This window comes from Cibotium barometz, chromosome 62 (assembly GCF_041138505.1).
Source record: "Cibotium barometz isolate CiBa-2024 chromosome 62, ASM4113850v1, whole genome shotgun sequence".
Taxonomy (NCBI): Eukaryota; Viridiplantae; Streptophyta; class Polypodiopsida; order Cyatheales; family Cibotiaceae; genus Cibotium; species Cibotium barometz.
In genome coordinates this window covers 9479717-9507519 of record NC_141107.1, presented here as the reverse complement: position 1 = coordinate 9507519, position 27803 = coordinate 9479717, and the positions used below count along the sequence as shown (strand labels likewise).

General features: G+C 43.3%; 1 protein-coding gene across 2 annotated transcripts in view; it reads left to right on the top strand.

Annotated features, from left to right (window-relative positions):
* The window catches only part of EMB2762 (CCAAT-binding factor), a 41876-nt gene extending 14371 nt beyond the window's left edge, over positions 1-27505 (top strand). Inside the window, exons 3-15 of one of the 2 annotated variants that reach the window (XM_086795107.1) lie at positions 14354-14427; positions 14595-14656; positions 14740-14782; positions 15104-15213; positions 15400-15470; positions 15576-15674; positions 24590-24648; positions 24911-25085; positions 25166-25339; positions 25540-25714; positions 25812-25869; positions 26498-26603; positions 26692-27505. In XM_086795107.1, coding sequence (XP_086651233.1) covers positions 14354-14427; positions 14595-14656; positions 14740-14782; positions 15104-15213; positions 15400-15470; positions 15576-15674; positions 24590-24648; positions 24911-25085; positions 25166-25339; positions 25540-25714; positions 25812-25869; positions 26498-26603; positions 26692-27003 — 1518 coding nt within the window. In that variant the 3' untranslated portion in view covers positions 27004-27505. Of the gene's footprint in view, positions 1-14353; positions 14428-14594; positions 14657-14739; positions 14783-15103; positions 15214-15399; positions 15471-15575; positions 15675-24589; positions 24649-24910; positions 25086-25165; positions 25340-25536; positions 25715-25811; positions 25870-26497; positions 26604-26691 lie in introns of both variants that reach the window. The other variant, XM_086795106.1, reaches the window with a different exon arrangement.
* Positions 27506-27803: the final 298 nt, after the last annotated feature.

Here is a 27803-nt window from a genome sequence, read left to right as displayed (position 1 = left end):
TTTTTGGTCTGATCACAACCAGATTACTCCAATATGAATTTTCACCTTGATAAATAAAACCGGCTTTTAAAAGTTTATGTACCTCTTCCTTGAGTACTTGAATCTGTTCTTGTCCTAACCTTCTCAACTTTTGGAACATTGGTTTTATACCTTCCTTTAGTTCAATCTTGAGTGGTTCACCTGTAAGTCCTCTTATCTCTTCATAAACAGTAATAAAAAGATTAGGAAATTTGGCAAACATAGCAAGATACTCTTGCCTCTCCTTCAACGTAAGACTGGTACTCAGCATCTTCTCTATTAGCTCTTGCAGGTGAGGTGTGGAAGCCTTTGGCTGCATTAGGTTCTTCATGGTTTCAAACCTTCCCTCCTCTTTTGCTTCATGTATGGGTGTGAGTTGAACTTCTTGTGGATCTTCTTCTCCAAGAGTAAAAGACACCTGCCCATTTTCCATCTCAGAATCATCACTCTCTTCTTCACTTTCACTTTCAATCTCCTCTTCTTCAGCACCCCTTTCCTCTTCCTCATTTAGCTTCATACGATTTACCATGACAAAGCTCATCCTTTTTCCAGCACCCGTGTGTGCAGTTATTAGCCCCTTTCTCCAATTCTGAATGGCACCCACTTTCTGTAGCCATGGCCTCCCTAGAATGAGAGGATAGGCACCCAATCTTACTGGCATGACATGACAGTTGATTTTACAATGCACATTAGCTTGATTCGCCACTCTGATCCTAAAACGAGATTGAGAAGCAATCTTTAAACCAGTTCTTTCATTCAAGATTGGGTGAGCACACAAATTTGGGCTCCCCCATCAATATAGGCTTCTCCCAACCCTACTCCTTGATGCCAAGTTCAACAGACGGACATATATCAAGCAGTTCTTCTACAGACATTACTCCCTTTAATGGTTTTGGAATAGCTTTTTTGTTAGGATTCACCGCTCGTTTCCATTCCCTCTTCAGCTTTGGGCACATACCCATCATTCGACCAAAAGTGATATGCTTTTTGTTGAGCCAGATCTTTTACCAAGTCATAATCTTCATGTTCCTTTCCCAAAGGCAAGTCTATCATTTTGAAATGTCTTCTTGGCATTCTCGCTTTCTTCTTTGAGTGTTCTGTTATCTCTTGCTTCCCTTTCTTTGAGCTGGGCTCAGCCTCTCCATTGATAGAAGCTTTGGTTCTCTTTGCTACAGGCATCACTTCTAGTTTCTCTTCCACACCGATAAGGCTTCTTGCTTTACCTTTTCCCTTCTCATCAGTAGTAGTACCACTGTTGCTAGGTTGAGAAACATCTTTAATCTCTATATCAAAGTCATTTGCTTTGTTATTCAGGTTTTGAGGCAAAGGAAATATATCTTCTCCCATGCGGTGAGGTTTATCACAGTATGTACCGTAATGTCTCCATTCACCACAATTAAAGCATTGTACACTCATTGGATATATTCCACAACCCCTTCCTCCTTGCCATGGAGCTTGTTCATTTTGATTTGATTGAGTTTCAACTCCTTTTCCACCAGTTGGTTTCCTTTCTCGATCTCCACCTGCACCACCAACCATATTAAGACTCATGTTTTTCATTAATTCAACAACTTCATGTAATTCCTCTTTCAAGGATCATCCCTCCCCTTTAACTCAGGAGGAGCTAGTTCTTCTTTGGCAGTAGAAATGACTTCATTGATGACATACCTTTTTGTTGGATCTTCCTGCAACCTTAATTGCCCAAGTCTCTTCATTTTCCACTCTTTTTCTCGAGCAAATTGGACAACTTCATCAAAACGAAGAGGATTCTTCAGTTCTACTTTCAATCTGAGGTCTGGCTTAAGTCCAGCCACAAATCTCTCTTTCTTTATCATTTCGGGTGGAACTTCAGGATGCAAGGCAACTCTCTAGTTGTTCCATAATTCAGCAAACTAAATCATATATTGATCCACCTCTTGATTAGATGCCTGTTGTTGATAGTTACAAAGCTCTCTCCAAATCCCATTGGGATCCCTTTCCTTGGCATATTGAGATAAAAAAGCAGCTTTCACTTCTTTGTATTCAAGCTCACAAGGAGGAATGTGGGTACTTCGGAAATTTTGAACAAATACTTGCATCCACGTCTTAGCCTCTCCTTTAAGACAATAAGCCAAGATTTGTAGCAAAACTTATGGAGTATCCCTATCCATCATGAAAGCTGTAAATTCCAACTCCTCAATAAAACGACTTGTATCTTCATTAGGTAACCCAAGAAATTTTGGAAAATCTTGAGCCATTTTTGAACCACACACACACACACACACACACACTTGTCTTTGAGTCCTTTCCCCAGTCACCTCAACTCCCAAGAAGACTCCTTCGTGCAGGCACCAAAACATATGTTATGCGTTTGGTAGAGTAGCACAATGCCTCTATATAGCTTAATCCAGTACCATGATCATATCACCAATACCCACAACACCAGCAAACAAAGCACCACTACTAACACAATTTTCGAGAAACCTCGGGCACCAACGACAACATTTGGCAAGATAACACCACGTGTACAACCACACTCAGTGTTCTTCACAAGCACATACAAGAACTTTCCACGGTCCACTGATTTATTTCTTTAAAATATATAAGGATCTCTCAGATATGAGAGAGAGACTCTCAAACAACAATAGTTACAAGGTTTGAGGCGACCAACTTCTCTCAACAGCCACTATGTGATGTCAAAACACTCTCACAAAAAGAACTATGGTATGGATGGTGTCTTAAAGAAAACACAAGAGAGTTCTTCGCAACATACACTTCTCCTCTACATATACTTCTTGTTGCAGAGTCGGCCCTGAGTTGAGCTCAGTTGAGCTTGATTTGCTCACAAGAAGGATGTTGAGATTAGAAGTGACCCACCCTCTGTACATAGATTGCTTTAGCACACGCTATCTAGCTCTTGAAGAGATCAACAACTGGAAGTAGCCGGCCGTTGGTATTGTCAACTTCATAGACTAACAAGCCAATCACCAATGTTGAAAAAAAATGGCTAGAAAACTGACCACTCTCTTACTTAGTTGGCTCTTACAGAGACTGGATAGCCGTCAACAACAAGTTCAGCACTAGGACACTCACCATCAACAAAATATAAACAAAACAAGAATCCACTTTGGAATACTAGCCCTTGCACTGTTTACGTAGGCTTTTATAGCTTCGTTATCCGCCACCATTCTTTTCCTTGTTTTTTGCACCACCTCATGATCGTGCCTTCTAGCAAAGATTGGCTGCAGTTTGTGGTGGCCATCTTCTTTCTTTTTCAATCGTATCATGCAACCATAAACAATGTCTTTTAGTTGATGATGACCGGCTCTCTTTCTTCTCCACCATACTTTCCTCTTCAGCTTTAACTCCCAAAGCCATAGCTCTATCGTGTGGTGCATGTATCTTGCTTCCATTCTTTTTCAGTCGGATCGAGCACATCTTCCTTGCCACCCTTCCTCTCCATTGATAATCGTAAGCTTCTGTCTGTTTCCATCCTCTAGAATTTTCCTTAAAACATGTGACTTTTCCTTTGTTCTTCATGCGCCGATTTTATCCACGATGCCATCCTTTAACATAGGTTTTCCCAAAAACTTTTGAAAAACAATAAGTTTCACACCCGTAGCCTTTGTCCATGCTTCCAACATGTGTAGAGATTGGCCACCAAAAAATATCTGGCATCTCATCTTGATAATGTAAATGTCCTATACCATGAGAATCTTTATCATATTATGTGCCACCACCATGCCTTCCCCGATATACATGAATCAAGAAAAAAATGTCATCTTATTCCCCTATTCCCCTAACAATGCAATTACATCATGCAACATGCATCCTAACTACACCCCCCTAGCAACTGGGTTGCTCTACACAAAAAACTGGTGTTTTCTTTATTCTATGACTTCCTACATTCAGCCCTAGCATTAGTTTGTGCATTGGTAGAGTTCATAAAAATTGCTTAACAGTGGCCACATGTTAGGGACCCAACCGCATGTATCTTGGGTTGCTCTACACAAAAAACTGGGTGCTCTCAACCATCGCCAAGGCCATAGAGTTGTGGGGTCAGAGGAGCCAAAATGTCGCTGTGTTGGAGGAGCTGAAGCAATTCGTGAAAAACCTGGAGGAAAACATCCGCGAGCTCCAAAAGAAAACGATTGGGTGCAGCAACAGCAGTGCTTGGGCTCTAGGTAGCAATTAACTCGCATCCAGTGTCAGTACAGTAATGCTTGTATTGATGTAATCTCAGACCATCTCCATTTTTCTTTTGAGTTTGGCAGATGCCTTGAGAAAAGACCTGGAGAGTGCTGATTTGGATGCTAGGAATATCCTTAACAAAGGCTTTATCCGGTCTGTTTGGGATGCGAACAAGACGAGATTCAAAATACAGGCACTTCGTGAGCGTGTCATGACTTCCTTCCAGACCAGGCTCTTATTCGCGGCACTGGATGTACGTAGTGTTTTGCAGCATCATATGCATTTTTTCTCAGGCTAGCTGATGTATATTCGGAAGGGTACTACATAATGCCTTTACTCAAGCATGTGTCCATTAAATGTACAGTCTCTAGTGAGATGACCAAACCTGTAACATCTGAAGCAGGCCCCAAAAGAGTTCCAAAAACCAAATTCAGCAATGACCAGATGCAAAGCATGACGAGTAGGTTTCCCCATATCCCAGGATATACATACCCCTAGCATTAGTTTGTGCATTGGTAGAGTTCATAAAAACTGCTTAACACCGTTTACCCAGTGGCCACATGCTAGGGACCCGACCGCATGTATCTTGGGGAGCCTTGAGTACGGGACCAGCCAAGTCTCTTGGAGATTGGATTGCACACAAGCAATTATCCCTGGAGGAGTAGGAGCGAGGCCTGATAGGGATTCGGGGTCGAGATAGGCTCAGCATCGACATTGACTCAGCTATCCCTTAGGAGTGGCTGATGCCTATTCCAGACCCAACCCCCCAGTGTGGTTAGGAGTGTTTACCAGACACAATATCCTAGTGGCGATCCACGGAGCAGACGAGGACAATGGTCTGCTCACTTTTTCTATTGGATCCCAGGGCAAACTAGAGAGATCGTTTGAAAATACAACTGAATGTTCATTATACAAAATATGATAATTTCCCTGCTGATCTCAGCCCACGTTGCTATGGATCCAAGATCTTCAAGCAAATGGTGGCCGCCAGATCTTTCCCTTGCTCTCCAATTGTCTATGCTTTGATGTGTTGAGAAGCCGTGAGTTCAAAAATATCTGACAATTAGAATGGCCCTGTGTGGAGCTTTGGCAAACTCAAAAGGATCAGCCTGCTGTTGACCTGCCTCTGTTGCCTAACTGTTTGGCCAGCCTTTTTTTGGCTACTGCCTGATATGCCCATTTCTCAGATGGTCTGGCTGGCCTATCTGCTCTATTGTTGCATGTGTGGATGCCTTTGTTGTACTGATCCACAACCCTAAGCCTGATTAAGAACAAGGTGCTAAATAAACATGATTAAGACAAAGGAGAGAGATATTGGTGTCAGGGTTTTCTTGTATTTTTATATGGTACAAAAAGGTTGCATAAATGCTTGTACATGATGCAGGCTCTTGGCCAGCCTCTAGGGGATGACGTCTGGCCCCTTTCTACATGCTAAGTGATGAATGAACTTCCTAACTGCTGAATGGCTTGATGCCTTCAGCTGAATAATGACTGAATGCTTATATATGCTGAGAGGTACAGGGCGGCCAGCTACCAGGGCATGTTGGCCTGCTGTGGACATGAACCATAGGAAAAAATCCGTAAAAATATTGCACTTTATGCCATGCTGCCCACACAAGATGCCATCTCCTTCTGGTCACTTGGCTGCCTGCTGTTGGAACCCTTGCTGGCAGCCAACGGCATCTCTGTTGGCTGCCGACAGGGTTCCAAGCCCTCCTGCTGATGGTGATGATCATGATGCTGATGTTACTACTGATGCTGATGGTATGCTGCTACTGATGCTACCGATGATGATGTGGTTAGTGATGAGGATGATTCTGATGCTGACTTAACTGTTGACTAATCAAGGACTAAGAATGTTCATGCCGAAGATTAGCCATGGCACGGGCGTGCATGTGACATTCCCTTTTGCTAAACTTGATGACGGGGTGGACACTCTGTCATCCTTCCTCCATGGACTTCTAACTTTAAACTTCTACTGACTTTGACTTCTACTTAATTGACTTGACCTTGACCTTGACTGATCTTTTTGTCTAAACACCTTCACTCTTGATCTCCACTTCCAAGTCTTGTTGAAGAACCGAGCACCTATTCAACTGTTGTCCCCATGCTTGTTTTCCCTTACCCTTAACACAATGTCGGGTCACTTGGTAGAACTGATCATGCCTGTTGCTAGGCCTTTGGAACTCTTCTGAGAGCTTAATGATGTACTGGTTCTGTGTACATACCCTCAGAGAATGTTTCCTTTGGCTTCGCCTCTTGCAAACCACTCCATCTGCTACCCTACTGCATCCTTTCTGTTGGAACTGTGCACCTTTCTTGGGACAATGCTTAGTGGGCTGAGCCTGAATGCTCTGATACCAATATTGCATGCGTGGATGCCTTTGCTGTATTGATCCATAGCCCTAAGCCTGATTAAGGACAAGATGCTAAATAAACATGATTAAGACATAGGAGAGAGAAGAAGAGAGAGATTGGTATCAAGGTTTTCTTGTACTTTTATATGGTACTTAAAGGTTGCATAAATGCTTGTACATGATGCAGGCCCTTGTCCAGCTCCTAGGGGATGACCTCTGCCCCCTTTCTACATGCTAACTGATGAATGAACTTTCTAACTGCTGAATGACTTGATGCCTTCGGTTGAATAATGACTGAATGCTTATATATGCTGAGAGGTACAGGTCGGCCAGCTACCAGGGCTTATCGGCCTGTTGTGGACATGAACCATAGGAAAAAATCCCTAAAATTTCTGCACTTTATGCCTTGCTGCCCACACAAGATGCCACCTCCTTCTGGTCGCTTGGCTGCTTGATGTTGGAACCCTTGCTAGCAGCCGGCAACATCTCTACTGGCTGCCAACAGGGTTCCAAGCCCTCCTGCTGATAATGATGATTATGATGCTGATGTTACTACTGATGCTGATGCTGATGATGATGATTATGATGCTGATGTTACTACTGATGCTGATGCTGCTGCTGATGATGATGTGGCTACTGATGAGGATGATTCTGATGCTAACTTAACTGTTGACTAATCAGGGATTAAGAATGTTCATGCTGAAGATTAGCTATGGCATGGGCATGCACGTGACATCTATGGTGTGGAGGTGGACAACACGAGGAGTAAGAGTGCTTGTTGTTTGATAGTATGCTAGTGTCGAAATAGGTTTGCTACAGAGAGTAGATGGGCTGGCCAATCGGCTGGCCCATCCGCGTCGTGGTGTGGAGGTGGGTGACACGAGTAGTGACAGTACTTGTTGTTGGGTATTCTAGTGTCACAATAGGTCTGCTACAGAGAGTGACAATGTGAAAAAGGCGAGCAACAATGAGCAGAGGCAAACCGACCAACCTCTAGGTACAAGTGGCACTTGACCTCAGAGAAAAGGGGAGCCCAGGAGCCACTTTTCCTCTAGCACACGAGCCTTTAGCCTTGGCCCTTGATTTCTATCATGAGACCTTTGACACCAGACTCCTAGAGACACTGATTACATGAACTAGAGCTTGATTAGAGCAGTTCGGCTTATTCCCAATCGGCTTATTCCCAACAACTTTCAATACCGCCTAGTGTCCAAACTGGCAAACCTAAATGCTGGGCATCTGGGCTGCTTAAATGTGGACTCTCCTCGTAAAGAGGACCTTAAAGAGGTCTTGATTCCACGACAATGGTTACATGTCCTTCAGTTGGGATGGATTGAAACAAATATTTAATAACTTATACATAACATGACGATCTTTGCTAAGTCTTTTATGGCTAAGTATAAGTGTGGTTTTTGTAAATAAAAGCTAGTTCTTAGGCTTGGCTTCTCTATTTTTGGATGGTTAAATTCCTTGATAATATGTGTTGGAGTATGCACAGGAGGAAGCATAGACAAGAAGAGAGAGAGAGAGAGAGAGAAATGAAATGAAATGAAATGTTATATTAACGTCTTCAAAAGGCCATAATGACCTATGAGACCAAAAAGTTACATCATGGTGGATCTGATACAATGTCTGGATAAAAAACCAGAAAATGAAAAATAAAGATGATACTACTGGCACCTAGAAAATGAAACTGGAAGTGGAAGGTAAACAGAAACCCTTATAGGGTGTGAATATAGTGAGGGGGGGGGGGTACGCTATGGAGGTGAGTGGAGTACAGTGAGGGGATACAATATCATGTGGGACGGGGGGGTACACTATGGAGGTGCCTCCATCTCATAATATGTGCCGCATCGGACGCTGGCGGATCTCCTCAATATCCTCTGTGGTCAGCACCCTAACTGGGTGTCCTGCATGTCTCGCAAGAATAATCCGAATCCGTCGCTGCAACCTCTGTCTATGCTGGGATGCCCTCCTCCGTAGTCGTGGGCGTCTGGACCACCCAAGCTCAATCGCACGATCAATCAGTGTACCGCTGGTGTGTGGGCGGTATCCATGTCCTGCTGCTGCTGTGGTCCATCTGGCGCAGTGATGGCTGGACTAAAGAAGTCTGTAATGTGCCTCTGAGTCTGGCTCTCTGTGCGCCTAAGCAGGCTATCTCTATATCTCCGCAGCTCAAGCAAGAACAATCCCAAACACCTCTGGTCCTGGTACCCCATGACTCTGGAAAGTTGTCCAAAACCCTCTCTGAATAAACAGTGGAAACGACCACGTATCTCATAGTATGCAGTACAATGGCATATATAATGCAGCTCTATCTCTGGCTCCCCATGGCATACTCGGCATATCCTGGCCTCAGCTGGTATACCTCTATATCAACCAATCTCAATCTCAAGCTGGTGTGAGGATGTGCGAATCTGACCAATAGCACATCGTACTGCATGAGACAAGTGTACATCCATGTAACTGGGTCTGATCACAAAACCATCTGCTGTGAGCTGAAGAAAATGCTCTCTGTAGAAAGCCATCTTTGTGCCCAGCTCCTCAGTCGGCTGTATCCATGTCCTCCTAATGTCCAACTGAACTAAATTCTGACGGATGAGTCTGGTAATCTCTGTCCGTGTGAGAGTGAAAGAGGGTGCCTCCAGAGAAACGAACACATTCTCTCCAAACCACCCAGGGCTGCATGTGCTCTAGTCAATCTAGTCTCTGCTGCTCTCCTCATCGAAAACACTGGCCCACTGAATACTACCCCAAGATATGTATATGCATCTGTATACTCCACAATCTCCTGCCCATATGTAAATGTGGGAGCTGATCGCCTAACCCACTGTGGCGTGGTGTTAAACACCATAACCTTGGTTTTGCCAAGGTTGACAGACAATCCACTATCATGTGCAAACTCATGTAAAGCATCCAGATGACGCTGCATACCCTCAGGGGAGTCAGAGATCAACACAATATCATCAGCATATAACAATAGTGGGATCCATGTACCTGCTAGCTGGGCTCCTCTGTCCCAAGATGACCTTTTATAATAGCATGAATCTTTACAATGGCAATAGCAAGCAAGGGGAGCAGTAGAGAGTGCTTGGAATGGATAACTACAAGTGAATAATGGGAGACCCCTTTTATAGTGTTGTGAGGAAGCTAGCCGACTGCTCATACAGCTGGCCGACAGCCTTATGACCTACTCACGGTTCCCATGCACCAAAAAATGGAGCTGCTACCAGTCCCCTCTCCTGCCCACAAGCCCTCTCTGGTTGGAAGCACATGAGGGAAACTACATGTATACTAGAGAAGTACACCATCTTGGTCCTCTCGAGCTGGAAGCGCCCTAGGAGCCCTAGATGAGTTACTAGAAGTATCTGTATCACTGTCTTGTGTGTTGTCTTTGTCCTTATTCTGAGATGAAGACTTGCCCTTGGTCTTTGAAAGAGTGCACAGAGCGGAAGCAAAAGGGGCACTAGAGTGTGCTGAATAGAGAGTGCAAGAGAGAGAGAGATATGGAGAAACTATGCTGAATATATTGAAGCAAAACTGTCCCAAGCAAGAGACACAAATAGTTACAAGACTGAATGAGAAATGAGAGGCCAGCCCCACCTATTTATAGGTGAGGAGGGTTGGCCGATTGGTAAAATACCAAATAGGCTGGGAAAAATCCCAGAAAAATATGGAAAAAAGGGGGCTAGCCCACAATCAAGGGCCATACAAAAGGGACCAAAAGGACACCAGAAATGGGCAGAAGCTGGGTATGAATGTGCTAACACCCCCTCTTAGTACCAGATGCTGAACAAACTCCGAGAAGCCGAAGAAGTCGTCCTCTGTCAAAGACAAAAGAATGCAGCAACAACAGGTACCAGGAAAGCTCCACAAGCAATCTTCCTAGCAACTCAGCTACAAAAGCAACAGAACAAGCTACCAGGTACACTACTCCTCTAGAAGAAAACAACCATGTAGGCTGCATCGTGCTACTCCAAATATCGGTGCCAAACCCAAATGTAAACACAGTGTCACAGGAATCCCTAGAAGCCTGTAGCTCCAAGAAGATAATACCCTCAAAAGAAAGAGTCCATCTGCACCAACTTTGTACCAAGAGTAGCCAAATGTTGTACAATAGCATCCTCCTCGAAGGTCGGCATCGCTAGATGTAAGAACTCAACTGCCTCCTCTGAAAACTGAAGTCGGGACTCCACAGGCCCAACCAAATCCAAATCCCAATCCTTCAAGCCTTGGAAGTACCACTGTGCCCAGGCACGGTCACGGACACACCTGACCACAATCCAGAATCCTCACACAGAGTAAGGGAAATAGGAACATTCACAGTAGTGGTAACTGAAGCAGTAGTAGCCTCCTCAATAGCATGACACAACGTAGAAGCAGGCTCCTCCATAGAAGGTAAAGGGACCAGCAACACATCTTGGTCATTGGTTGTCGAAGAAAGAGTCAGAGGCGAAGCAATAGGAGAAAAATCCCCCTCAGAAGTTGTGAGCAAAGATAGCCCACTATCTTCCTCAAAAACATTACTAGATATATCATCGTGAAACATTACTTGATATATCATCCTGGCAAGGAGAAGTATGCACAGAAACTAAAGGCAAGGCAATAGGAGAAACAAACTCCTCAGATGCAGTGAGCAAAACTAGCCCGCTATCCTTCACTGCAGGAACATCTCCAAAAGAAGTATCCATAAGATCACTGGCTGCATAGCATCCAGAAGCAGAAACCATCTGCCGATCACTGGCGATCACTGGCATCACCATACAGGTCACAAAGCAACTGCCCCACAGAAAGTAGAAGCATCATCAGGAGCATAGATGAAGTGTAGAAGAACCGAATCCTGACAATTCAGGAGGAGAAAGCCATAGATCTGTCCGTCAGTCTTCCTCCACCGACACACATCCTCCGTAGAGGCAAGGTCCGGTAAGCACCGATTCTTGTACGAGAGAAACTCCATCAAACCATACTCCCTGAGAATAGAAGTAACCTACAACTTCCATGACTGAAAGTTACCACCATCCAACTTGTCTGCCTTATCTAGGAAATAACGAGAGTGGCATGGGAGCCAAATCTGAAGCTGATAGGACCAACCCTCATAAAATAAAACTGTCCAAATTAGAAAACGCTGATATAGGGCCCTTCCTCCCACCAAAATGCAGCCCTAAGAGGCTGGACAGCACCCGAAAATTCTGTTGTAGCAAAAAACGCAGAAGCTTTTGTCGACTGTACATCCAACCTTGAGGTCACCAAAAGAGGGAAGCAAAAAATGCAGATTTGATATAGAGAGGAAAGGTAGCCACACAAGGCTTGGGAACATGCTGTAAGAGGGTGCAAGAGGGAAAGGCAACAAACAACAAGGACAGTAGCTTGGGCTCTGCTCAAGAAAACGCACAATCTCAGAAGAAGTAGTGTCCTCCACAGGTACCAAGGGTGCCACCAAAGCCTGAAACACCACAAACCCCCTCTGCAAAAGGGAATGACCACCGGAGAGAAAAACGAAGAGGAAGTGATCAGCAGATGATGTCCAGAAAACGCAGCAACAAAGAGGCTGCAAATATGAGAGAAACGCAGAGGAGAGGGTGCTGAAAATAGGGCTGAAGCAGCAGAGGAGTCGCTGAACCGGGAGCGATGATACCATGAAAGAGTGCATAGAGTGGAAGCAAAAGGGGCACTAGAGTGTGCTGAATATAGAGTGCAAGAGAGAGAGAGATATGGAGCAACTATGCTGAATATACTGAAGCAAAACAGTCCCAAGCAAGAGACACAGATAGTCTCATGAGTGAGGGAGCAAAATATGTACAAGATTGAATGAGAAATGAGAGGCCAGCCCCACCTATTTATAGGTGAGGAGGGCTGGCCGATTGGAGCTCAATAAGCTGGCCGATTGGAGCAGATGAGCTGGCCGACTGGTAAAATACCAAATAGGCTGGGAAAAATCCCAAAAAAATATGGAAAAAAGGGGTGGCCAGCCCACAATCAAGGGCCATACAAAAGGGACCAAAAGGACACCAGAAATGGGCAGAAACTGGGGATGAATGTGCGAACAGTCTTGTCCTTCTTCTTGGACAAACAATCCTTAGAGATGTCCTCTCTTCCCACATGAGAAGCAATGACTTCGACCTTTCTTCTGAACTGAAGTAGGTGCCTGATTAAACTGTTAAGAGACACCTTGATCTTACCTTGAGAAACGAGGACGGACTCTTCTTCCAAGAGAAGGAAGCTAAGGTCATGAAAATCCAATTGAGTGGTTGTGACTTGGCACCGCAAAGCTTGAGAAACCACATCATACTTCGGGGGAAGCTTGGTGAGGATAAGTGCATCCAACTGAGAAGAGGACAAAGTAGCATCCGTTGTTAGTAACTGGTCATGGATAACTTTGGCCTTCATGAGAAACGACTACATAGAACTGCCAGCAGGAAATAGCAAACCGTAGAGCTGTCCTTGCAAAGTAATTGCCCGCATCAATGAATGTTGAGCAAAGATATCCTCCAATTTGGACCATACTTGATGTGCACTGGAAAGAGTTTGCACGGTCGGTGAGACCTCCTTTGTAATGGTCCGCACAAGCACTGAATGCGCCTTCAAATCATGATTCTCCCAATCTTGTAATTCCGCAAGGAATTCATCCTCTTGATCTTGGGTCCACCTCCTCGAGTTCTGAGGACGCTCGGGCTTCTTCTTACTGCCGTGAACAATCTCCCACAAACCCTGGCAGGGTGAACCAGATATGCATATTCAGCTTCCAATGGGCATAGTTGGTTCCGTCCAACTTGTTTGTACAAGGGGGAGCCATATCCATAGCAACAAAGTACACAAATCTTAGCACTCCAAGACTCCTCTCGAGCACTTTCCAACAAAGCAAGGCATTGGGACCAATCAGCCCGCTCTCAAATCTGAGAGAGAAAGAGGCTGGACAGCAGCAAAACAGTCCACCAAAACTCGCTGGAAACACCCAACCGGAGGGAGGGGAAGATTAGAAGAAGCAGAGATGTCGGGGCAGCTTGTTAGGTTGCACCACATGCAAAGAGAACACCTTCCATTGCAGTCCACACTGTAAAAACAGAGAAAACAACTCTTTCACCGCAATCAAACGCTGGAAAACAGCACCAAGAGTCTTGCTGATGACATTTGGTACGAAGAAGCAGCAGCAGCAGGGCAGCCCAGGGAAGTGAAACGCTGATGAAGAAGAGCACCGGGAGCAGAAAACGCAGCTATGTTGAGAAAAAATGCAGCCACTGTTTGGATCTCCAGAAAACGCAGCAGATGGAAGGATCAGAATCGCAGATGATGGCAGCCGGAATCCTAAGCGATTGATACCATGTTGGAGTATGCATTGGCGGAATCATAAACAAGAAAAGAGAGAGAGAGAGCAAAGGAGATAGGGAGCTTGTGGACAAGATCACCTTTAATAGCATGAAGCTTTACAATGGCAATAGCCAGCAAGGGGAGCATTACAGAGTGCTTGGAATGGATAACTACAAATGAGTAATGGGAGGCCCCTTTTATAGTGTTGTGAGGAAGCTGGCCAACTGCTCATAGAGCTGGCCGACAACCTCATGACCTACACAAGGAGAGAAAAATAGATAAAAGCCCATAAAATAGGCAGAGTCTTATAACACTGAGATGCACAATTTCTAACAATATGCACCTTTAGAAAAGACCTCTTAATTTTGTACCTTACAGTCGAGTAAGAACGTAGATATTTGTTTAGGGCATTATGAAAATAATTGTTTTCAAGTCTTAGATATGTGTAAGGTTGAAGTTTGTAACTTGGTAAAACTTACCTTTATTTTTATGATTGAGTGTAGGTGCTATCTAAAGACTTCAATAGCAAGATAATCGAGCATCTTGTAGCCAAATATTTCAACTTTATTGATGTTTGGTAAGGATTTTTTGACCATTTGCCATGATAGTTTGAGAGTGTTAATAATTTTAAAGGCTTCTTTTATTACTTAACTTTTAGCTTTTGTTGTATAATCTGTGATCATGTACAGAAAATTGGCATGTTGTTTAAATAGATGAGGTTCTGAAGTGTGGTTTTCCTTGCAGTTGTTACACTTGCAACAATTTGAGGAAACTAGTTGTCACACACCATGGGCCAAAGCACCAAGGTATATTATACTTTTAATTCATTCTAGTAGTAGAAGGAGAAATTATATGATTCAATGAATCGTCAAAATGAATTTCTTGACAGGTGAGGAAATGGGCACAAGTGGTGATGCTTCATTGGGAATGAGGTGATAATGCTTTAAGATCTCTTCTTGAAATTGTGTGTGTATCTCAAACTGTAGAGGATTACTCGTCTTGTGAAAAGATTTCAACACTACGTGTTTGTAAGAGCTGTTTGTTTTGCTCATTCTTTTGAGCCCAACATTGGATATGAGATCATTTTATTGGCAGCTTCAGTATGCCTGTGATTGCACAAGTGTACATGTCACACAAAACTTGAGGTCTCCAACAATCAAGCCATGATACATGGTTTAAGGTGCCTTGCTCAGAGGATTGACTTTTGGGATAGATTCCTAGAATTGCAACTGATCCTTTTGTTTGTGTTGCAGCTTGCAGTCTCTTATGTGCAATGTTTGTGATATTCTTACTTGTTTGAATGCTCCAAAAACAAGTGGCAAGGATTCAGAAACTGCCCTTGAAAGTTGGAGCAAGCCTAACGGTGAGCTTCTCTTTATTTGTTTTAGATATGCGTTATCCTTGCTTCTATGGCACTGCGAACAAAATATCAGAGTGGCATGACAAAATCTAATACACGTGGATTTTGGGTCTAAGATACCATAATTGACCAGCATATAAAATATGCATTTTTAGCAAAGTGTCAAATGGTGTTTTGGTTGATTTGTAGTTGAAAGAGATGATAAGGGGGCAGTTAATACTAAAAGTCAGCAACCAGTTACCAACAAGACCCCTGAAAAGGTAAGGATTGCTACATGCAAAATAATGTGTTTGGCTGATGTGCATGCTCGTGAACTTCTTGGCATTCCATAATGGACTTATTTTTTGGTTGGAACCTTTTTGTAGGTGAAGCGTTCTCAAGATGTGAAGAAGTTGAAATCAAAGATTACTAAAGTATGGCTAACATTTCTTCGGCTTCCTTTGACCCCGTTGGTTTACGAAAAGGTGTAAGTCCTTTTTGAAATTGGTTAATAGTTGCATTTTGGTCCTGCTATGCAGGACTATGTGTGCCTGCTCGGAATGAAGTAGGTTAGATAGGCTTAAGGTTAAAAACCTTGTCATAGATTAAGACGACTCTAGATTAAGCTTAACACACTCACAATGAGTTAACTACTCACTAAGCTATAGAATGAGCTTGTGAGCTTGCATGTAATAGACTCATAACACACAACGTTAAGCACTAAGCAAGATTAGAGTCTACTAATAAGCATGAGACACAAGAGATTGTCCACAAAGGATCCACTAAGATTATATTAATTATCATCAATGTTCTACACAAGAACTCCTAAGTGATGTTGGTGGTGGACTCACACAGTCCTACGGATTAGGGTTAGGTGCAGGAAGAAGGAGCTCACATAGAAATGTGTGAGAGAGAGAGAGCCTAAACAACAAATGTGTGGTAGCCACAAAATGCAAGTCAACTCTTGCATGTGTGTCACATCCATATAATATAGAAGTACAAAAGTTATATGGATAGAGTGTCCTTTCGCACTTGATATCCAAGGGGAAAAACCACATGGGAAAAAGTGCCCTTGGTTGTTAAGCTCTGTTCACACCATAAGTGAGCATATGCCTACAAGTGGTGGACTCACACACTCACACACACAGTCCTGCAGATTAGGGTTAGGTGTAGGAAGAAGAAGCTCACATAGAAATGTGTGTGAGAGAGAGAGCCTAAACAACAAATGTGTGGTAGCCACAAAATGCAAGTCAACTCTTGCATGTGTGTCACATCCATATAATATAGAAGCAATAAAAGTTATATGGATAGGGTGTCCTTTCACACTTGATATCCAAGGGGAAAAACCACATGGGAAAAAGTGCCCTTGGTTAAGCCCTGTTCACACACAGCACTACCATAAGTGAGCATATGCCTACAAATCCCCCCTGTAGTTAAAGTGTCAACCTGTACAAGGTAGCAGATCACTCTCTGTATGAGAGTAAGTCCAAAGCTTTGCGGAAAGCTTCAAACTTTTCTCGAGGTAAAGCCTTTGTGAATAGATCTGTAACATTATCCTATGTAGGGCAGTAAGATAAACTGATCTCCCCTGCATGTAAGTGATAATTAATCTCAATGTGCTTGGTACGTGCATGAAATATGGGATTTAGTGCCACGGCCATAGCACTCTGGCTATCAGTGAGAATGGTGGTGGGTGTCTGTTGACACTCATGAAGATCAGCCAATAATCTCCTCAACCATACACAATCTACTGTAGCTGTGAAGACTGCCCTGTACTCAGCCTCGCAAGTAGATGTGGCAACAGTGGGTTGCTTTTTGCTCAACCAAGATATGCATGAACTGCCAAGAAAAAAAAACAATTACCACTGGTGGATTGCCTGGTATCATAATCACCAGCCCAATCTGAATCACTGTATGCATAAAGCTGCAAGCTGCCTCCCTGGGATAAAACAAACCAAGATCCAGGGTATCTTGAAGATAACGAAAAATGCATTTGACTGCTTGCCAATGCTTTGTGCCTGGGCTGTGCATGAATTTGCTCAACAAAGACACCCCAAAAGATATGTCAGGCCTCGTGTTACACAAGTAAACGAGGCATCCCACTGCCTGGTTGTAAATGCCGGCCTCAAAAGGCTCTCCAATATCATGCATAGTAAGCCGTACACCTGGTTCTACTGGAGTAGAATTGGGCTTACATTCATCCATGTAAAACCTTTTTAGCAAACTTTTTATGTACTTAGTTTGCTGCATAACAATGCCATCATCTGTATGCATAAATTGTATGCCAAGATAGTAGTGTAAAGGCCCCAAATCTGACATCAAATCAGCTTTGAAATCTGAAATTTGTGCTTTGCTAGTCCCTGTAATGAGCATGTCATCTACATACAAGATGACTATGAGAATATCGGCACTAGTTTTCTTCACATACAATGTGCTTTTAGCTGGACTATTCACATAACCTTGTCTGGTTAGATGAGCATGTATTTTATCATACCAAGCTCTTGGAGCTTGCTTTAACCCATACAATGCTTTGTGTAACCTACATACTTTATGTTCCTCACCAGGAACTACAAAACCAATGGGCTGATTTACATATACTTCCTCCTGTAAATCCCCATTTAAGAATACAGTTTTGATGTCCAATTGGTGCATTTTCCATCCTTTATGTGCAGCCAATGCAATCACTGATCTTATTGTAGTCATTCTCGAAGTAGGAGCAAAAGTCTCCTCATAATCTATTCCCTTTTTTTGAGTGGCTTTCGGCTATACCAAGCCTCAAATGGTGTTATGGTTTTCAAAGCTTTTGTTGGACACCTGTTCAACACATGAGTGGCACACATTATAGCTTCCATCCAAAAATTGTGAGGCAACTTTTGTGCTTTCACCATGCATCTTGCCATGTCCAAGCCTCAAATGGTGTTATGGTTTTCAAAGCTTTTGTTGGACACCTGTTCAACACGTGAGTGGCACACATTATAGCTTCCATCCAAAAATTGTGAGGCAACTTTTGTGCTTTCACCATGCATCTTGCCATGTCCATGAGAGATCTGTTTTTCCTCTCAGCTACACCATTCTGCTGCGGTGTATGAGGCACAGTACATTGGTGTTTGATGCCCTTTTGAAGCATAAAATCCTTGAATGCATTTGACATGTATTCTCCACCTCTATCTAAGCGGAGTGTTTGGACTTTACATCCACACATATTTTCAGCCATTGCTACAAAGTGTCGAAAGCATGTAAACACCTCTGCTTTCACTTTCAAGGGGTAAACCCAAGCAAACATGGAGTAGTCATCAATGAATGTGACGAAATAAAGCCCCCCTATGGATGGTGTCCGCATTGGACCACAAACATCACTGTGTATGAGTTGTAATTTACTTTCAGCTCTAACAGCTCCATCCTTGGGGAATGGTTTTCGATGCATCTTTTCCAAAATACAGCCCTCACATACATGTCTTGTTGGAGACTCAAGAGGCGGCATATTATCAACCATATGATGCTTCTGCAAAAGCATCAAACTCTGAAAATTTACATGCCCAAAACGAGCATGCCATAGCTCTGCATCATGCATAGCAGGAGTGTGGGCAGCCACTGTATTTGCGTCATAAGTACGCTTGTCATAGTTGTCCAGCTTATACAAGCCTTTGTATCGTGTTCCATAAGTGACTATTTCATAACCCTTTGATGAGTCTTTTACCAAACACTTCCCGTCTTCAAATTCAACCTTTAAACCTTGGTCGTTTATGGTTGATACGGAGAGCAGATTTTTCTTTATCCCTGGAACATACAACACATTTTTCATACATATATTGGCACCATTGGCTGCAACAAGTATGACATTGCCAATTCCCTTTACTGGATATGTGGTATGATCTGCACATGATACAGTGTGGCCATTTGAAGCATAAACCAAGTGCTGAAATACATCTTTGCATGAAGTGATGTGGCTCGAAGCACCACTATCAAAATACCATGATACATCTTGTCTGTCAGATGCAATGCAAGACATATCATTGTTTGAAGCACTTGGTGTGTCACTAGTGCATGTGACCAAAAAGGTGTGCTCTTCCTGAATTACATTAGCTGATTGTTGTGCTTTGTCATCAAAAGAGTCTGCTATTGCATTGCCTGCATCTTTCTTTTTCTCTTTTGCAATCCACTTTCTACATTCATTGATGTAGTGTCCAGGCTTATGGCAGTAGTGACATTCGCCCTTCTTTTTAGGCTTGTTTGCATCCCCTTTGTCAGACTTTTCACCACTAGAAGAGGGTGACGGACGGCGACGGAAATCCAGTCTGGTTGACGGAATTTTCACATGCAACGGAATTTCCAGAGAGCTAAGACGGAACCTCCAGAGCTCTGATACCAATTGTTGGTGGTGGACTCACACTCACACACATAGTCCTGCAGATTAGGGTTAGGTGCAGGAAGAAGAAGCTCACACAGAAATGTGTGAGAGAGAGAGAGCCTAAACAACAAATGTGTGGTAGCCACAAAATGCAAGTCAACTCTTGCATGTGTGTCACATCCATATAATATAGAAGTACAAAAGTTATATGAATAGAGTGACCTTTCACACTTGATATCCAAAGGGAAAAACCACATGGGAAAAAGTGCCCTTGGTTAAGCCATGTTTACACATAGCACTACCATAAGTGAGCATATGCCTATAAGTGAGTGGTGTCCCCCACAAGCACATGCATTCAAGGACTTTCAAAGAACAATAAACGCACATCGACATAACAAAAATCTCTTGTTTTTCCATAGATATGCAACGATTTCAATAACCATATGAGCATACATAACCATAGCGTCTTCTCCATTTACCTCTGACTCTGCTCCGTCTTCTGCCCCAAGTGTCCCAGAACATCGGGCCTTGGAAGACACAAAGCAGCCCACAAATTAGAACCTAGAAGATCTAGGTGATGGATTTTCTTCTCTCCCCCTAGGCTAACAGGCCTTGCGATTAAGCATAAACAAAAAGGAAACAAACAAATACATTGGCATCTAGCTCACCACCCAACTAGAGAGCTGTCCAGGCTCACCCTTAAAACATGGCTCTATGTGCGAAGTCCTTGGCGTCCCATACCACCAGTACACACCAATCGGATGTAAGCACGGAGTAGACTGAAGGCCTCAAGTCTAGATTTGAAGAGCTCTGTCTCAAACTAACTCATAAAGTCACCTATATAGGCCTTCTCTAAACCAAGAGCCAAATATGGCACGTCTCATAAAAGCTTCTAACCCCCCACTTAAGATGCCTAACCCCTAGGCTATGGCTAACCTAACTTGAAGGTCTTAACCCCGATTAGCCTTTGGATGTAACAACTAGAGTCTATGACCAGGCAACGCCCATGAGAGATCGGTTGCCATGGGCGCTTGGACAGTTGCATTGCAACAAGGAGGCTCCCACATTTGGACTAGACGGTGGGTGGACACCAAAATGTAGACATGGCAACCTCTTGGTTGCGCAGGTTGGGCAGTGAAAAGTGGTGCGAATGGGCTGAAAAGTGCCCTCATCATAGTATGTAGTTGGGGAACCTTAATAATGAGTCTAGAGGGGCTTTTTTATAGCTGAAAAATAGGTCCAAATGAGTTTGTCCTCTAAAAAAGTTTCTCGGCCATAAAGGAAGTGCTTCCAATGTTTCAGGGCTTGAATTACTGCCAGGAGTTTCCGATCTAGACCAAGTAATTCTTTTTTGCGGGCAATAACTTACGGGACATGTAAGCTACTGGATGGCCATTCTGTTGTAACAGAGGTCCGATCGCAGTGTTACTCACATCAATGATTACTTGGAACGGTTCGTCCCACGAGGCAAGCACTAGACAAGGAGCTTCTGACAAAGCCACCTCGAGGTTCTTGAATGCCTTCAAAGCCCGTGGAGTCATTTGGATATGCTGCCTTCTAGTCCTGACACCCTTAAGCAAATCTGTAAGATCCATTGAGAGGTCAGAGAATCTGTTAATGTGGGTGGAATATGCTTGGCATATGTCCACAAAGGATCGGATATCGCATGTGGTCTGTGGTATCTCCCAGTTGACTATCTTGGCCACCTCGGCTAGCTCAAGTCGGATGCCCTCGGCACGAATTATGTATTCAAGGTAGTGAACCTCAAATAGATAAAACTCTGACTTCTTCTCATTGACATAGAGCTCATTACTTTTCAACAACTTCAAAACTTTCTCCACATCAATGTCATGTTGCTCGATCGTAGCTGAAAATACCAGTATGTCGTACAAAAATATAAACACACTTTCCAATTGAGTCCCTGAATATCTGCATCATCAGGTAGTTGAATGTGGCAAGGGCGTTCATCAAGCCAAAAGGCATGACCACAAATTCATGAATCATAGTGAGTCCGTTCCGTATAGAAGGCTGTCTTGGGGATGTCCCCCTCAACAATCCTAACCTGGTGGTACCCACTCTTCAAATCCAGTTTCGAGAATACCTTGGTCCCATTCAGTCTCTTGAGAATGTAATCTATTCGAGGCATCGGGTTGATAGTCAGCTTATCGAGTACACGATAATCAACACACAATCGAGAAGAACCATCTTTTTTTCTGACGAACAGGATCGGGGTTGCAAATGGTGACACACGAGGATGTATGAAGCCACATTGCAACAGTTCTTGGAGTTGGCGGTCCAACTCCGATTCCATTGCCTTGGACAAGCGGTATTGTCACATGCACTCTGCACTGTAGTGCATGGTGACAAATTGGCTCATCATCATCAGTGCAACATTGTACGGTATTAGCACCTTTTAGGATGATATTTGTCGTACGCCGTGACCCCATTGTAATCCTCAGTCCAGGATAAGTCAAGCACGAGCTACGTAGGTCATTCTCAGCCTCAGACAGTCAGTCAGTCAGTCCAAGTCCCTTAACCCACTTGAAGAGATGCATTCATGCATGTAGAGTCAGTAGAAACCTTAGGGTTTGCATTAGAAAGCACTCTGCATATTGCATATCATTCATCCATTGCATATAGATCATTGCAGAAGCCTTGAAATAGCATCTGGTAGCCTGAGAATATTTATTAGTATTTATCTGGCATTTTTTCCATAATTTCTAGCATTTAACACCATTTATCCATCATATGCAGTCGTGTAGCATTTAATATCCAAACGGCCAGCATTTAGTGCCAACCAACCAGCCCTCAGTATAGTATAAATAGGCTTGCTTTGCTCATTCATATCATATCATCTCAGCAATCAACATCAAGCGCTTCAACGTTTCAGTATTCAGCCCATAGTTCACCTCAGCATTCAGCGTTTTGGAGAAGCGTTTCATCCTACAGCCATAGGAGCATCAACGCATGAGCAATCCAGCCTTCCATCAGCAAAACACAGCAGTCTACAGCATTCAGCCATCAGTAAACCTTGTGTTTTCTGCATACAACCAGTTTTCAGCATTCATACATAGCCTAGAACAGTCCCAAACAGCCCCTATCTCAGCCTCAGATTTGCAGCCTTCCCTCATTCCATTGGGACGAGTGCATAGGCTCAAGATTGGACATCATTGATGCTTCTACAGCCCTGTACAGTTCAGCCCGACTCTTGGTCTTCCGAGATCTTGCGTTTGGCTTATCGTCAGTCCACCGTCAGTCTCTTCAAAGTAATAAAGCAAGTACTATTCCGGTAACGGGATAGGGGCCCCTTCAGTGGGTAATTCGGAACCCCATACGGTGTACAGTTTCCATCTCTCTCTCTCTCAATCTCTTAAAGTTTGAAGTCTTAAAGTGGATTGCTAAACTCGCAAAACTCGGGATACGGTGTGAGCATTTGTGTGACAAGATCCTCAATTACGAATACTTCCACTGCATTTTACATTGGTATCAGATTCAGCTTGTCCACACACGTGAGGGCACCCTTGGATGGTCAGATTGTGTTCCGGCACGACCACCGACTTCAACATCATGTCTACAGAGGAGAGTACCCATCAGCCGCAAGACGTCTCCCCCGAAGGAGACCTTGCTCTTCCAACTACAGCAAACACCATAGCTCTACTTAGAGCTCAGAACCAGCTTCTCATGGAACGTCTCCAACTCTTGGAGGAAACAGCAGCTCGTCCTCCTTCGCCTCCAGCAACCCCCGACTACATTTTTCTCTTCTTTTAGATGGAACAACAAAGAAGAGAAGACGAGACTAGACGGAGAGAAGAAAAAGCAGAAGCTGAAGCAAGAAAGCAGCAAGAAAAAGCAGATAGACGGGACTATGAGGAAGCCCAACGCAGGATCGAAGAAGATCGGCGTCAGGTTCAGCTCATGACATCATTGCTGATGTCAAACACACAAAATATCTAGGTATTATGTTAGCCCCTCCTTAGAGAGAGTACAATACCTTTATAGGTACAAAGGTTCAGCTCATAACATAATTGCTGTTGTCAAACACATAAAATATCTAGGTATTATGTAAGCCCCTCCTAAGAATGGATTCACGTACACACAAGCATAAGTGGGTGTTTACGTTCACACACAAACACAAGGGCAAGACCTTGATACCAACAGTACTTGTGCCGGAAGAGATGGTTCTCTATTAGTATAAAAGAGGCTGTTGCTGAACTTCAATATCTCCTCAAGTTTAAGGATCAAACAGGCTATTTGGTTCTAGGAAGGGCAGATAGATGACCAAGACAACAGATCTGGATGGGCAGCAGACAACAGGGCAGGTATGGACAAGCCAGCATTCTGGAAAGGCGGGTCTTAATTATAAGGCTTTTGGGAGGTTTTTACCTGGCCGACCAGCCCATGACTTGCAGGGAGCAGCTGAAGCAGCACCTGGCCTGTGGATTGAGGGGTTCGTATGTCCTATAAATAGGCCCCTCCCCGATTCAATCATAGTCCCCCTCCCCCTCTTCAGCCATCCAACAGCCTAGCGAGCTCTTTAGAGTGCATTGGAAAATGTGAGTTAGTAGAGATCAGCAGCATTTGGGGGAGATGATGTGTTTTTCATCATCTTGGGTTTCATCTGGTATTGGTCACCTTTTGGGTTAGTTTAAATTAGTTGTGGAGGCACTCCTTTGTAATTTGGAGCATTTCTCATAAAGCTATATAGAGTTAGTTACAGGTTACTGGAAGTGCTTGCGTTTTTGTGCATTTCAGTCTTCTGCTGTGTTTTCTTCTCTAATGCTTGCAACTAGCCCCAATAGCCTTACAAAGGAGCATTCACATATACTCACTGACCTGTCAAACTATGATTTGCTCGGTCTGTTGCTAAACATCACTTGTAATTGATATATACATCCAACGTTCATACATGTTCACATATCGATCTGTGTCAAATTGTTGCAGCGCTTTCTACTTTTAGTTGGTTGATCTTGTTTAGAAATAATAATTTGCCCTTAATATGGAGGTGCTACTATCTAAAGTATGCTTGGTGGTGTGCCTATTTATCCTATACAGGTGCTGGGACACATGCATAAGGCAATAATACCTAACCTTTCAAATCCTATTCTTCTCAGGTTTCTCCCTTACCATCCCATATGCAATCAATGCTGTTTTCCTTTTATAGAATTTGTTGTTTAAAAAAAAAATATTTATATATTAGTTATACACAACATTGCACTGGCACCTGCCTAGAGAGTTAAATCCTTTTAACAACTGGACTACACAGCCATGGACAAATTTCATTGAATTTCAAGCACAACTTTTCAGTGTCTTGAGAGTCATGCCAGTTTTCATGACCTGCAAGGGACTGACTCTATCTATGTACTTTATTTCCAGTGACTTCCTTACCAACTCTTATAATAAAGGAGGTCTTATTAGTATCATGGCTTTAAGTGGCCTCTTCTCACTAATAACTCAGTATGGGCTGGAGTACCCGGAGTTTTACAACAAATTGTATGCACTGTTAGAGCCTTCGATGTTCATAGCGAAATATAGAGCTCGATTCTTTGAGGTACAGCATCATTTTCTTAAACATCTTTGCTTCCTATCCTTTTCTTTGAGAGGTAATTCTTGATTGGGTTTCAATTGCAGTTGTTAGATGTATGCTTGAAATCTCCACTGTTACCGTCATACCTGGCTGCGGCTTTTGCCAAAAAGCTTGGGCGGATGGCACTTACATCGCCTCCTGCTGGTGCACTCATTGTGATTGCAATCGTGCACAATCTCCTTCGACGTCACCCTTCTATCAATTGCCTAGTGCATTCGGTAATTCTTTAACATCTTAGATTCTTACCTTCTGGTTTGCTTTGGTGGCAGGATTTTGGGTATGTCCAGTGTGTTTTGCACTGCTATTTGTGGAGCAACCATTGAATTTTGTTAAAATGTATGGTTTTGTCCAAAGAATTTACCCTTATTACGTGTGCAAGGAAACTTATTGATGTTGTTGGTTTTTGCGTGTGCAGAAGGATTGTGGTGATGCAGAGCCCTTAGTGTCGGGTTCCCATGAGGATGTACTGAACCACAAGGAGTCAAAAGCACCTGCTGGAAACGAAAGCCAAGGCGCGCAACAGGCAACAGAAAGGCCAGGAGCTGATCCATTCAACGCTTCTGAATCCGATCCATCCAAGTCTAATGCTCTAAGTAGGTTCAAGCAAGCTCAATTCTATGAAATGAATAATAATGGCAGATGTGAGGGTCTTAATTAATTGACTTAATTTAGGGGCTTTTTTTGTAATAGAGAGCTCATTGTGGGAAATGGACACACTTCGTCGCCATTATTGTCCTGCAGTGTCCAGGTATGTTTTTGAATTTCTGGCCCTTTCATATTTCTCTTACTGGTGTGTCCGATAAAATGTTCAAAAAAATGCTGAAGGAGCGATTTGTAGCTAGTCAGGTATAGGCCCCACGTAAGAATTTACCATCCACGATCAACCTGCATTCAGGGCACCAAATCTATGGCTACACATTCACAGAGACATGGAAAGTAGTTGGACTCACCAACCCAACCCTAGGCCCGGCAGCTCGGGACCACCTGTGAGCAGGGAGAGTTAAACTAGGGTGAAACACCTGAGTATGAGGCCTCCAGATTACAAACCTTGCACATGGTCTATTACAGGATGCATCTTCTTCCACACCCAGCAACCACCAGCGAGTTGGGCAGCCAGTAATTGCTTCTAGGGCTAGACTAGATCCAGACCACACACTGATGGCTCAAAACACAGCTATGTGCACACCCACTCACTTATATAGGTGCCTAAGCTGCAATTTCCTTGCTTTTATGAGATTATCAATAAACTCCTCGATATCCCCATCAGAGTATTAATGATACCCCATAGCCAATCCATGTCAAAGATATAGCAGCCATTGAGTGGCAGGGCTCTTGATTGATTCCCATTTTTATATAATTTGATCTATTTGATGCAGATTTGTAGCGTCTCTTGAGACTGATCTGACAGTGAGAGCAAAAACAACAGAATTGGCTATCAAAGATTTCAGTTCGGGGTCGTACGCCACGATCTTCTCAGAAGAGGTGGTAAAGCTGTCCTCAAATCCTGCCTTTCAAAAAAAAACAATAAAACAAAAACAACATTTGTAATGACAGGTTTTGTTTTTCGCAGGTTAAAAGGAGGATGAAACAAGTACCACTTGCGTTTTATAAATCCAGTCCCACAATGCTGTTCTCAAAGGCTTCCGAAAGTCAGTCTCCAGGACTGGTGGATTTTCCAGGTTGGAGCTTTGGTTGCAAACAGAGTCGTCTTGATGGCAAACAAAACAGCAGCAACAGTGAGCACTCCAATGGGCTCGATAACAACCACCAGAATGATGAATTGTACATGAGAAGGAATGACACTGAAAATGAGGAGAATGCACGAGACTATATGAAAAATGTTACTATTTTACCCCCTAGAAAGAAAAAGAAGATCCATTAAAGAGTGCTGACATGTACCCACGAGAAGGAATGACAATACAAAGTTTCGGAGCTGAAGCATCATGAAATTGTGGTTCTACCTTGCCCTTTTAGGGTAATTGAAGAAGACGCTTGAGGTCCAACTCTTAAAAGGATGCCAAACTATTGCTTCAGGTTCCAGTTGGTGAAGCTCAAAGTGATGATGCATCATTGATATTCTAGCCTTGGACATGTGCACTCGATTACATGGAGTTTTGGATCTCCAAAGTGAAGATAGTTACATCAGCCTGTCTCAATTTAATTGTACATTTGAAGAGCATTTTGTGGCCTTGCTTAATTTGATTTCTGAACTATTCTCTTGGATCCTACTAGACCCAGAACAATGCGTTCCTCGATAATGCATATCTAGGATGCTGCTACACCAGAATGATTGCTATTTTATGGGGTGTTTTTGTCAGGCCCTTATTGGTGTGGCGTTATCCCTTACTGGAAATCAATGGAGAGTTCAGAATGTTCCTTGAAGGGTGTTGTTTAATGTTGCTTCCTTGTTTCTTGCTTGCCAATGACTAGTGCCATTGCCAAACAGAGATCCAATCATATTGTGTGATGTGATGCACTTTAGAATCGGTGCTATACGTTGACACAAGGAAACATGTGTGCACTACGATTGGATCGTTGACATAGTTGCATTTCATGTATATGGTATGGATTGCCTCACCTTAGTGATGACTTGTGATCAAGTGAAGTGGGACACAAGGTGTGTGTTCTATGCATTTATCTTTCACTTTTTGACTTGTTTGAAACAGAGTATCAAACAAGGTG